Source organism: Poecile atricapillus, chromosome 11 (assembly GCF_030490865.1).
Source record: "Poecile atricapillus isolate bPoeAtr1 chromosome 11, bPoeAtr1.hap1, whole genome shotgun sequence".
NCBI lineage: Eukaryota > Metazoa > Chordata > Aves > Passeriformes > Paridae > Poecile > Poecile atricapillus.
The window spans coordinates 17,850,456-17,864,516 of NC_081259.1; the positions used below are offsets into that span (position 1 = coordinate 17,850,456).

Consider the following 14,061-nt stretch of genomic DNA (forward strand, 5'->3'; position numbering starts at 1 on the left):
TCAAACAGATTTTAGTTAAACTAGTATAATTATCATGTCTTGACAAGGGTTCCATTTATTTTTGCATATTCTTTCCCTGCAGAGTGATGATTGCCACTGACAAATGGCATAATCGAACTCTGTTTAGCTTAAGTCCATGGCATTTTGTTGAAGTGAACAGGGATTACTCTGGCAAAGCTGAAGTATCTGTCAGGCTGTTAAAAGTGTTGTGTACTTAGTGACACCTTTGGAGTCAGCTAGCTTTGTACTTTTCAAAAGGATGAGGACAATAGCTTAAGCTGTTTTTGAAAAGCTCTCATACAGTGTCTAAGGAATAAATGTGAAGGGCAGGTAGTAGTCACACTTCAGCTAATTCTGATCATTGAAACTGATGACATACCTGTGTAAAGCCACTGTGACTGTGGGGAGAATACAGCCTGCAGGCTCATTTTTTTTTGTTTTTTTACTTTTTCTTTCAAGAGTATTTATGAACAGTGTGATTGTCATGCAGAAGCACGGCGCTGCTCCGACGTATACGGTGTCATCTTCTATGCTAATAAATTAGCATCTGCAGCTACCATTGCTGCCTGTCAAATCTGGGTACAAAATTGAGCTGTTTGATCTCAGTGCCACTGAAGTGTGTCTGCACGACTGCGGAAGGTGCACATTATCCCATCTGTTTCCCACAGACCCTCCATCAGGTCGGATGCTTCAAGGTAACAGATCAGACGCAATGAATTCCACCGCAGACGACTGCCTTGGAGCCATCCTCCTGCTTTGTCACTGCATATAAAAATTTAACTTAAGAGTAATTTTATTCCTTTGCAGAAGGTCATTTAAACCCTGACCACTCTAGGGAAATTTCCAACTTTGGCTCAGCCAAAGGGTTCTCCCCAGTGACATTAAAGTGCCAAGTCACTTCTCTCCAAGCAGGCCTTACAAGACACTGGTTCAATCAACAGCAGCCACTGGTGGCCAGTTTATTTTTTGGGCTGTTGCTGCCACTTGTCCAGATGGAGCTGAAATAGTGGCAGCCATGGTGAGGCTTCTGGGGAAAATGCCAGAGGTGGGAGGTGGGGCAGTGTCTGGAGCACTGGCAGTTCCTGCAGCTGGGATGTGCAGCCGCCGCAGGGGCAGCAGCCTCGCCTAAGTGTGCACCTGCCACACCTGCACTGCTGCTGCAAACACAGCTGCTCTTGGAATAAAATCCTGTGCTGCACTAACCACATGCATTTGCCCCAGAAATACATGTTTTTGCCTAATTACCTAAAGGGGAGAAAAATTCAGCAACTGCAATATTTTGAGTGTAGTAAAACTAGTTTATTTACACAGTAACATGAATGCCACAGAGTACACAGCAAAGTACCACAGCAAACCGGAGTGTAACTGCCCCTGATCACAAAGGAAGGCTTTGAAGTTTATATACTTATTTATATAAAAATGTGTAAATATCAATATGAAGCACCAGATAAAGCAATGCAACCAGGAATTCCAAATACAAATTACCCACAAGAATGGAGCTGAAAAAAGAAATCAAAAAAAATTCCCTTATTCAAGGCATTTAAAGAAATCCCATTTATAAAAGTCCACAGATTTTGGAATCCCTAATTTAAAAATAAATTTCCCCCTTTTATTAAAAACAAGAACATGTTCTTAAATGCTCAGCATAATTAAGTTTTAAAAGAAAAAAACCCAAGGATTTCAACTGCAAAACCTTCTAATACCAACAATCCAAACAACAAGGAAACAGAAGTTTTGAGTTGTTTTTGAAGTGGTGTTATTTATGAAATGACTATATTAAAATTTACACACTCTTAAAATATATATTATATATACAATATATAATATATATATATATTTTCAAGCAAAAAGGGGCAAAGAATACTTCTGGGATACAAAATTCATATACATACATATATATTAAAACATGCCCATGTGCACTCACATATATATATGTATGTATATATATATTTATGAACAAATATTTCTTCCATATTAAAAAAAAAAAAGCTCCAACCTGTTCTAAATCCCTGAAATCTTCCCCTTAAATTTATGGGAAAAAAAAAATCTTTATAGTTGGAAGTACAAATCAAATTCTCAAATTCTGCAGAGTGGTAAAATGCTTATGTACAGGTAAGCTGAGTATTTCATTTCTCACTGGGAACTCTGCTTGATCTGAAAGCATTCCGTGGTTTCCAGGTAAATGCTGAGTGGAGCACCAGTGCAAGGAGACTTACAGGAAATTATTTAAATTACATTCTACACCTACTCAAAATCACCATCCTTCTAATACTGCATCCAGGCGAATGAGAAAACCCATACAAATGTCTACTAGAAATTCTCTGCAACACAGCAGGGAAAAATACTTCCTCCTTCTTTTGGAGTTGAAGATGCCCTTAAGAAATCTCTCCCCAGTGTTTTGAAAAGTATTTTTTGTGTGTTCTTCTCTTGAAGTCTTTTTAATCCACATGATAGTTTACAGAATATTTCCACAGGTGTATTTTTATAGAGGTATTTAAAATTCTATTCTGTACTTCTTTGATGTTATCTTACTGCATAACTGAATCACAATCACATCTCTGCACTGGCTGAAGGGCTGTGATTGTGCTCTAGGTCTTACAGGAATTTTAGCAGAACCAACCCCACCTCTGCAAAATCAGAGTAAAACTGATGGTCTAGTCATGCAGTTAAGTACTGTTTGTACTGAGAAACAGTCAATTTGGAAAAAGGGGGAAAAGAAAGTGCATTAAAAGGTCTGACTCAGTTTCTATTGTATCCCTCAGAAAACTTAAAATTGATTTAAATAAAAACAGGATCATTTAATTTATATTTACATATGGAATTGTTATTACAAACAAAAAAAATTAATTTAGATGGGAATCTCAGCACAATAATTCAGAAACAGATACATTTTATTTCAGCAGCAAATACATGTTAAAATTAAGGACCTACAGTGTGAAGCTGCTGAATAAATTCTGCAAGTAGCTGAACCCTAACACACATATTTTATTTAAATAATATATTTTTCTCTGTAACATGTAGGAATTCTCTTGTGTTAACATGTCAAGATGATCCATTTATACCTTGTGGGTGGGATGTGTGAAGAATAAAAGATTTAAGGTGGAACATTTTTGTAAATGCTACCTGCACTCTTTGTGGGGCAGCAATGTGGTTTCCTGGCTGGAATTACTGATTTCATCAGTCTGAATATTGAAGTGACACCAGGCTTCTATATCTGGACATTGCAGGGGCTCCAGAAGAAAATTCTGGATTCCCTCATTCCTAAACATTGTAGACAAGCTTTTACCAGTAGAATCTCTTTATATTCACCTGCATATTGACTGGATCAGATCTGAGGTTTGACAGATAATTAGTAATAAGTAATTCCCATTTAAGAAATACAAAACTAACCCACTTTCCCTACCATCTCAGGAGCAGTTAGTTCTTTTAGCACTCCTGTTTGAACGGAGGTTTGCATTTCTCACCACAGCCCAAGGCTGGTGTGCAGCACCTCCAGCAGGAGCAGCACATTTCACCCTCCCCACTGCTCCCAGACCAATGCAATCCCTCCCCTCGCCAGTGTGGAGTGTCTGCAGCAGATTGTCAGAGCAAGAGGCTTCTCCTGATGCCTGGTCAGGCTGGAACTGACTTGGTATCCACTGTTATTCTCCCTGTGCAGATCCCAAATTCCAAAGCCCACAGTTTCTTTACTTCAGGCTTATGCTGTACTACAAGCAACTTAAAGGAACCCATTCACACAAATCTTATGGAACAGATCAACCCAGTATCATACAAAGTACAGCATTTAATTTTGTCAAGTCTTGCATCTTTACATGGGCAGTATTATTTTTAGGGCTGTTATGAAAATATTTCCATCAACTGACCAGCTACATTTCAGGTTTTTGACAAGGCACTAAACATTGTGAATCCAATCACTGTGCTCTCTCTGTAATATTAGAGAGGGTTTTAATGGCTCTAAAAGGATCAGAAACCACTCATCATAATTCTTCAAACAAGCATTTGATTTTTCCAGAAATTAGTTTCCACTGGAAAAAATTTTAAAGTTCATGTTAAAAATATTTGAATGACAGCTTTTATTAATAGAAAAATATATATTTACAGTCAATACTGTTATCTTAGATTTGCAGCTCTTCCTATTTCTTGAGCTCAACTGAAAGTGCGACATTGCTAAAAAAAAATTCAAGATCTGTGCACATATTCAAGTATGTTCTAACATGCACAGCCAGGGGTTTTGTTCCTGCCATACCCAGGATCCTGTTACAAACAGAGCGGGTTTTTTTCCTTTTGCTTAGCAATTATGCTGTAGCATTCTTAGGATTTGTTTACAATCAGTTTAATGCATACATTCTGGTGTATTTACGTGGCACAATCTGGTGCCAGTATGGAGAACCACCACAAATACAGTTGCAATCATTAGTTATGGGCAGATCTGCAAAGTCAGCCTCAAGCTCCTCAAGGAAGAGCTCAGGCCAGATCAGGTTCGGCTACATTGACCATTCTTTCTTTTTTAAAGAAAAAAACCACGTAACATTACAAATTGCTAAAGTTTACCCAGTGCTGCACAAGAAAGAGGTTGGTAGTGAACATCTATCCATGCTTGATTATACTGCAGAGCTAAAATGAGTACTGGTTCATCACAAAAGATACAAACTGAAATTAGATAGCTAGAGATACAAAGGCGCTGGACCAGCTGCATTAATACGTACGGTTGTACAACATTCAAAATCCAACTTTGCATGTGTGTGTTGACACCAAAGTGACACTGGGAACAAGTGTCCCCAAACACGGGAAAACCCAGAGGCTTCAAGGGATCGCCCCACTGCAATGCTAAGTGGTCCAAGAGTTACTCCTATGCCTATCTGAGCTAGCTGAGAAGTCAGGTGCACACACACACTATGGAACAAACACAAAACCAGACCACAGAGAACAAGAAGCCCCACTGGCAGCTCAGCACGCTGCCACTAATAGCTAGTAGGTAGTACATGAGTGACTTGCCATGCTTGGTGTATGTGAACTACGGGAGCATTGCCCTCCTGTGTCCAGATAAAGCAGGGCTGCACTGAACAGGAGATTCTTTGTAAAGATTCTTCTACAAGCTGCTCAGCAGTAGTGTAGAAACTTTCTTTCCTGATGCAGAGGAAATACTTCAACTACGTACATTGCACTTGGGCTTTTAATGCACTGTCCTGTTTTTCTGCATCAGTGCCGCCATCCTAACCTTTTTGCTGAAAAGAGAAAGAAAAACATACATATCACATTAAAATATATTATGCTTATCCTTGCCTGATCCTTCACTGATACAGGTGAATCAAACAAAAGAATAATCATCAGAAGTTTCAAAAAAATCTTTAGAAAGGTCACAAAGACAGTCTATACTATGGCACAATCGATGTAGGCTTCCACACGCTATTCAGCTGAGCTCTGAGAGATGCCAGAGAAGAATAATGCAGACACCTCAACCCCTCGATGTACGGCGCAGATCCAGAGCTACTTTCGCTGACTTTAAGCCTGCAGGACTGTTTGTTCAGTTTCCATGCATCTGGTCCAAGAATGCATATGCTGTATAAAGTGGCTGTTTCAAGGCTGAAGTGAATTGATTCCTCACAGTTTTAACAATTAAAATGGAACATCAATGCATAAAAAGAACACATGGATATCTGTGCATTTATGTGCAAGGAAAGTAAAGGAAGGGGCTGCAGATCTAGCATCGTGTAAAGGCTGGTGTGTAAAGTGAACACTGTAATGTACAGCTTTAAAAAATAATACAAGAATTGCACATAGATCCATAGGAGAGAAGCACAGGCTCATAACTAGGGCTGTCTGCTTTCCATCACCCAGGTCAGAATATTCGCTTTTCCCCCCTGCATCCAGATCCGTTCTTCAGAGCAATTCAGGAAACAACTCCTAGCCTAGCAATACTGAGCAAAGATATTGTGTGAACAGAGACAATATCTTTTCCCATGGGAAATGGGTGTTAGGGCATGGAAGGAAGTCAGCAGTGGCCTCTAAAAGTGAAAAAGCTCCTTCAAGTTGAGGTTTTAAAAATTCTGACTCTTCAATCCTCACTAATTCCTACTCTAGTCCAAAACTCTGTCTGTGATGCTCTTTGAGCTCTTCTGACAACATTCCATTTTTAGGGTGTTGTCTATAGCAACATTAGAAAACACTGGTTACAACAGACGAGATGGGCAGCCAAGCACTGCTGCAGAAAATGTGGATCATGATGCTGTTGGTCATGGCCAAACTCAACAGCTCCCTCAATAATTAAACAACAGTGGTTTTGGCCCCTTGTTTTTACCCTTCAGAGAACTGAGTCTGCAGTAAAAGTGTCTCTATGTTGCCTGTTAGCTACACACAGACAAGCTCTAAACATTTCTGTCTCCTGCCAACAAACCTGCAGAGCCAATTTCAGTCTCACTTTGCAGTACGGCATAAGTGACAAGAGCAGACCAAAACAAAACAGAAGAGGTGGATTTTATTTTCATCCCTGAATCATAGCAGTGATTGTCAGAGAAAGTTATGTACGACCTATCCACTTCAAGTCAGGCTTTAGTGCTTTTTGCGATGGAAGGGGAATTTCAATGGCCCACCATGTGTTGTATTGTTCTTGTGGTTATGGCTACAGTACATCAACAGTCCAGACTGGTGAAAATTGTCTAGGAAATAGGATAGACAAAGTGTGCATATTCTTTTTAATGCACAGGTCTCAAGCTAAGGGTAATGGTCTGATTAAGGCAGCATTGATGAAATTGTGGATCCATGGTTAGAAAGGATATGGGTAGGCAGTGAGGCAGAGGAGGAGGGAAGAGGACTGAACACAGGTGCTTACTGCTCACTGACACTTGCCATGGTCAGCAGGAAAACACATCTGGGGAGGAAAGTTCAGCTGGTATAAAGTGTAAGAGAAAGATCAGAATCTTTTTGGTTGAGAGCAAAGGAAAGAGGAGCACAGCCTGCTTGGGAGGGGACTGACTAAGCTGAGAGGAAACGTGTGGTATGTAGAGTGAAAGCAAATGAGTGTTTTGTAGCATGGTGGATAATTCATCTCACACTCACCACTAATCCATCTCTGCTTATGGTCACTGCTATTGACTAATCAATGCTACATAGGAAATGACAGAAACTACCCAGAAGAGGAGGGCAATTTGTTTACTGCAGTGGTAGAAATAGTGGTATCAAAGCTTGCTCTCCTTTTCAGCCAGATACGAATCAAGTTACATACTGTCTGATCTAAATGCAGTCGTGTATGTGATCAATCTCTAGCAGGCCTGGCAAAAAAGCAAAGTTTCTGTCATACTTGGTACAGGATGCAATTTCTCCAATTAGAACCTATTTGCTCAGAGTTGCTGGCTTTGATGTCTAGGCTGTTTTTGTAACAAATGTACGAAGTGTGGCTGGAGTGAGGGCTGGGGCAGAGGTGGGGATGCTTCAAGAAAAGCAACAGGCTCTATAACTAGTGCTGCTTCATGAGTCTCACAATGCGATGAAGTGAGTCTGTAGTGGCAAAAGCCAGATATTGACAACAAAGCCAGTCTTCCAGAATAATTCCACAGTCCTTCTCCAAGGACTTCTCTGCAAACTTGATCATCAGCAGCGTCCTTTTTATATCGAGCCAGTTCTGAAGTATAGCATCTCTCCGTGAGGGGTTGGAAGACGTACTGAGAGCATGGAACAAGTCCTCACGTGGGCCCCAAAGCAAACACTGAAGGATTCCTTTGGCTTCTGATATCAAGATCCTCTCCGAAGGGTTGGGATTCAGCAGGCAGCTGGCAAGTTGTTGAAGCCCTTGAGAGTAAAGGGAACGGCAAGGAATCTTGGGGAGATCAGCACAAGTGTACTCCTTCTCTTTCAGCTCTGGATTCTCATCAAAGGGGTTGGGTAAGTGCAGCATTTCATAGATGAGGATGCCAGTCTGGAACTCATCACATTTCTTGTACTGTGTCGCAGTGATGATTTCTGGAGCCAGGCGGGACTGATCTCGTAGGACCTCAGGATCCACCATATGACTCTTCTGCTTGGCCTGGGAGAAGTTGCTCACAATTAATCTGGCTGGACAGGCAGTGTTGGGACTGGGTTCCGTGGCCTCGGGGCTCAGGGGGCTGCCTCCCGGTCTGGAGTGAACCAGCAGCAGGTTCTCCAGGCGCAGGTCACAGTGTGTGATGTGATAGGGCTTCAGGTGCTCGAGGCCCAGGCACAGCTGCAGGAGGAGCAGACAGACCTGTCTCTCGTACAGGTCGGGGCTCTTGGTGTGGCGGGGCGCGGACTCCCGCACGAAGTCGGCCACTGTCAGGTGCGGGACCTCCCGTGTGATCACCACCACGCGGCTGCGGGGCTTGCTGATGGTGCCCTGGCTGCTGGGGCTGGATTTGTGGGAGGCCTCTGGGGTGGAAGCAGTGTCTCTCTTCTTCTGCTCAGGTTCTTTCTCCTCTTCTTCCCGCTCTTCTTCTTCCACATCTGCTGCGTCGTCGTCCTCCCATGGAAGGAGACGAACTGGCACTTCAGCAAGGAAATGGCCACAGTCCTGTTGGATGTTAAAGTTGATAGCCAGGCTCTGCCGGATAGACAGGCTGTGATAATACTGCTGGGATTCCTTAGCCTTGCTCTTACAAATCTGGGGGGAAAAAAGAAACAAAACAGATGTGATTTTTTAATTTTTAAATTCTGTGTCTTTTTTTAATATGCACTTTGTTGGTGGGATCTCCTGTTTAGGCCTAAATATGAGCAATGAACATTTCTTTAATTAACTGACCTTGGCAGATTGTCTTACAGCATCCAAACAGTTTTCATTGGCTCGTAAGCAACTGCAGAGCAATACATGCAGGCATCTCTCCCTCTGCATAGATGATCCAATGGAAAATACAATTCTGGTTTTTAATCAGAACAGCAGCTGATATATGGGAAATGCAGAAAAAAGCTTTTTTACAGTTACTTGTTTATCCGTATCATTTTATTGCAAGTTCTCTTTATTGCAAGCTTTGTGTGAAGCTTGAACAAGATAAAAATAATCAATAGCAGTAGGAGATACAAAGAAATACGAATAAAGAATTTGACCAAACACTTGTACATGGCTGTGTTAGCATGGTATATAACAAGTCAATCCCAGTCAGTTGGGTGACTGATGTTTGCTCCTTGCCCACTGGAACTGAAATCCATGAGCTGCAGCAGTGTGTCTGCAGTGAGGGGTGTATGTGTGCATGGCACAGGCTGCTGCCAGGCAGACTTGGCTCAGGTGATGAATGGACAATCATTAAAACATGGTACCTTAATTGCTTTCAATCAATTATCATGATCCACAGCATATGTGGTTTGGTTTTTTGCCATATATAGCTGTATTTATGTCCAGAAGTATCTTATTGATATATACATTATCAACATAGTAATTATCCTTATTAATTGTTTGCACTGCCATAACAACTGGCAGCCCCAACCTCTGACAAAAGTCACTGGACAAGCCCTATTAGGGCCTCTGTTTCTATGGCATTTACTGATTAAAATTACAAAGATTCAGCTGAGTTGACCTCTTCATATTAACCTTAGTTCTACTAAATTCAGAGAGATCATTCAAAGCATGTAAGGTTAAGTGTATGTTTTAATCTTTTACATGGATAGAGTCTAAATATTCACTTGCTATAATGCACCAACAGGTTTTAAGTGCAAAGCTCAGAGAAGAAAAAAGAGGAAGTAATCTCTGTCCAGATGAAGTTATAGCTTCCTTTAGCTCATCTCTAAAACCAAGGCAAGTCAGATTACTAAGGTTTGTACAAGTCAGCACTTGTTATACACAGTCACCACCACCAAGAAACCCAGATCTCATCCTAGCCCCAAATGTAAGCATTAGGTGACTTTTTTTTCTGTTTCTCATTTTTCCCCTTCTCAGAACTTCTGCAGGTAAGTTATAAACCTACTTTGCAGTAACGTACACATAAATTTTTCATATTTTACATGCTTATGTGGTTAAGAAATAGAAATGGGAGATTCAATCTTTTATGGTAGTTGATCAGAAAACTGCCTTGTCAGATAACCATAAGAACTCAGACAAAAGTTGTACTAACATGCTGATTGTCCTCTTGTCTTTGAGACTGTGCATATTTCCATACTTCACAAGCATTTATATTTCCCTACTCGTTATGTACACTACAACTGCCTGTTTATAACTGTCACAAACACACAAAAATGCATTTTCTAGTAAATTTTATTTACAAGGAAATGTTGATCCTTACCCTGTTTATACAGTGACTTTTGCTCATTTAAATTTTCAAATGCATTTTACCCTGTTAGAGGTAAATTGAGTTCTCAGTGGCATGTGTGCCCCCTGCTCCTTTCTCTCAAGGGTTATAGAGGCAAAAATATAGCAATAACCTTTGAATTAGATAGGAGAAGAAAATGCCAGCTGATTGTCTTTGAGACTGAAGTACCCAGATTGGTTAAATACTTAATACTGCACCAAAGACAGAACTAGAAAAGCTATATAGACAGACCCATATATGTGTGTTGAATGTACACACATGGTGCATATCAAATCTGACTGGGAGAAGAGCTATTAAGAAAAACAAAATTGTTCCATCTTCTATGTCCTTCAAGTCCATGGCCTTTTTCTTGCACAGCCAGCCATGGGAATAGTCAGTTCCAACTGCAGAAAAGGTTCAGCATGTTGTAATTCAGCCTTTAGTTTTTAAAAATACTTAAGTGACCTAATTAAAAAAAAAAAAAAAAACCAAAACCTCATTCTCAGAGAGTTTAATTTTAAAGTTAAGTTTACTTGCTGATAAAAAATGTAAAAAACCACTTGGCCTTAGCTACTGCATTCTTATTTCTTCATCCACAGAGGATTTCTAGTGCTACCAGTCAGATAAAACTGATATTCTGCTAGGAATATATAATCCACAAAGTATGTGCTCTGAAAATAATATACATTTATCAGTTTGGTAAATATAAGGCTTTTTAAAAAGTTTATGAAAAGGATTTATCCTTGCCAACAGAAAAATAAAAGCAAAGGAATCAAGACATTTTCCTAGTTTCTAATTCTGGTGCTAGGCAGCCTCTTTTTCCTACTTACTTCAGAGAATCTTCTCAAATTTACTACTATTTCAGCTAAGGAGATAGGAGATAGGATCTGTACCTCTCAAAATCAGCTTTGGTTCCCTCATTTTAGGAAGCATGGCCAATCCCAGAACTGTGAGAGTACAGAAGCACACTTTCACCCACACTCTAGGGATGTGGTAATGCTCTCTTCTAATTTAGAAATGACTGGCTGTGCACATCTGCATCCAAAGGCATCCAGCTGTTGGTGCAGAGGATGTTTTTCCTGAACCTGTGGCCTGCAAGGCCAGTCTCATCTGTTTGATCATCCCTGAGAAATGCCTCTCCAACCTATGAAACCCACCCCAAAACAGTTCTGCTTCTCTGTTTTCTTTATCTTTCTTTCCATTACTCAATCCTAAGTCAATTTTACTTCAAATTAAAGTGACATCCCTTCTCCTTGCTGATTGGCTAAAAATTGATTCTGGATTCCCATCCTTGAACACGATGCCTTTACAACTGGGGAAAATGTAACTTCTCCCATCTTCTCTGTTTTATTTTTGAAAGTAACCAGCCCTTACTTCTCCTATCTTTATTCCCCATCCTCTGATTTGTGTTGCTCTTTTCTAGATTGTCCCCATGTATGACATGTTTCTGAAGAGTGGCACCCTATAATGAATTCACTATTCCAGCTGAGACCTCTCCAGCATTCAGCAGAACAGAGCATTTTGTAAAATGATCCTCTTTGCAGGAAGAGTAAGTTACATTACTAACTCCATGTGTTGTTGAAAACATTCAGAGCACTGTCCATTCTCAAGTATGAAGACACTGCAGGGCCAAACTTTCCCCCAAATCACTTCTTAAACATGAGATTCCTCTCTATATCAATAAAACAGAATTTAAATTATCAACAAACCAGACATTAAATACTAAATAGCATCATGATTAAAATCGATACTAAAATGACTGCATTCATTTAAAGAGATTTTCTCTCTTTATTGTGCTGTTAAAGAATCTAAACAGTTTAGGGAAAAAATCTCTAATCCCACAAATGGCTGGTTTGGACACTTCCAGTTCTCCTGTTTAATACAGAGAAGTAGATGGGTATATGAACCTGCATTGAATATCTACTAAGACAAGAGTACTGAAATCTGATTTGAGATGTATTTTCTGCTTCTTGCTTTTGGTTTACAAACACCATGAAGTGAGAAGTGGAAGAGGCAGCTGGGTTATTCCAGGCTGCTTAAATTGTTGACTACATAAACACTAAAATTTGTACACTGAGCACTCTGCAATTGTCAGGAGGAAGGGAAAGCTGGGCTGTCGGGAGGCAGCACCCAAACTCAAATAATAAATCAGACACCTGACTGAATTCATAAAGCAGTTTCTAGAAGACAGACCTGCAGTAATCTGATGTTCCTGTAAGTGTCTGGCTACTCTTCAGGTACATCCTGGGGATTTACATTGCACTGTTCAGATTCTTTTACCTTGCAGATTCTACTCAGAAGTCTATTTTATATTAGCATTTTGTAACAGAGTAGTGAATACTGGTGTTTAATACCATCAATGGGTAATAATTCTCACCCAAGCATTTTGTACTGGAATAACTCCACTATCACCTAAAATTACCATCTGAATGACCATCAGATGAAGATTTAAAACTTTCAGAATGGTTTCAGCTGGAGTCTAAGTTATGTGACTAAAGTCAGTATTTACATTTGAAAAAATTTAGGGAACAAATTCTGAAATTTATTGGCCTCCCTAGAAAGTATTTTCAACTACTGGTGATGAATTGCTAAAGGAATGCACACATACATAGCTGCTTTCCTGCTTGTGATGGTTAATTCTGTGTCAAAGCTGGGAAAAAATATACAGCCTAGTTTTCTTCACATTTTTAATGCTTTTGTCTGTTCCATTAATCTGCTCAAAAAGATGGAAATCCTGTTGCCTTTTACATATACAGAATACTGAATACCTATTTTTTGGCACAGGAAGAAAAGGTGAAAATACTTTGACTACAACACTAACACAGAAAGTAGGATCAATCAGTCATTTACCATTTGCTTTAATGAAATACATCCAGCTGAGCTATGAAGATCTAGTATGTGATAACAGCTGAAAGGAAGGTGTTGATAAGGGCTTGGCCAATCTTATTTCATGAGCTGATAAAGAGCTGTTTGTTCAAAAGATGAAGCAATGTTGGTGAAAAACTCTTCCATATGATGCAAGAAAGCAATGAGGAAAAAGGAGAGTACGAGTAGGAAGGAATGCAAAGCATCCATCTTCCTTTCCACTGGAATGCACTGCCATAATGTATTTTTTCTTTAATGCAGCCACATGAACTAAACGTCTGTCACAGTTTTAAGGACAGGACAGGTTTCCTTATAACCTGCCATCTCAATTTTCCTCAGTGCTCCCAGCCCAAGAATGTTTCAGAGCTTCTACAAAATGTTCTGCATTAGCTTTTTGTTTTCCTTTATGAGTCCCATACCCTACTGTGCCATAAGCTGATTCTCACTTTCCCAGCAGGGAATCTCATTTCCACTCTGTCCTGTGCATTTTACATGGCATCAGTGAACTTAAAGCACGATGAATATTGTGGGAAATGAATTTGCAAGCACTGAAAATGAGAAACACAGATCACAAAGACTGTACCATCTGTGCATACTTTGTTGTATTGCACAGAGGGACAACTGGAAATGAAATTCTGTGTAGAATGAAAGCTTGCTAATCCCAAATTGATAGCTTATTCTTGGCACAACCTTGTTTTCCAAGGAGGCCAGTTTGATCTCTGATTGACCTCATTTTCTTGATCTGGCCTTGGAATACAGCTTTGACTTTTTAACAATGTGCCAAAACACAGAATTCTATTCTGCTGTGACTGAACTGGGAATGAGCTGGAAGTTGAATGTGCATTGCTTTGTTTGGATCTGAAGCACAAAATTCTGGGACAACCTTTAACAATGCTTCTGACAGGAAGCTCCACCAGGAAACTGAATTACCAAATAAAACCACCTTATCACACTGTGACAAACTAAACAT

General features: G+C 40.0%; 1 protein-coding gene across 4 annotated transcripts in view; it reads right to left on the reverse strand.

The window, feature by feature from the left end:
* Nucleotides 1–1,277: 1,277 nt before the first annotated feature.
* PEAK1 (pseudopodium enriched atypical kinase 1) overlaps nt 1,278–14,061 on the reverse strand; it is a 110,089-nt gene continuing 97,305 nt past the window's right edge. For all 4 annotated transcript variants that reach the window (XM_058846535.1, XM_058846532.1, XM_058846533.1 and 1 more), the window contains one exon: nt 1,278–8,611. In XM_058846535.1, the coding sequence (XP_058702518.1) occupies nt 7,454–8,611 (1,158 nt within the window). In that variant the 3' untranslated portion in view covers nt 1,278–7,453. The remainder of the gene's footprint in view (nt 8,612–14,061) is intronic.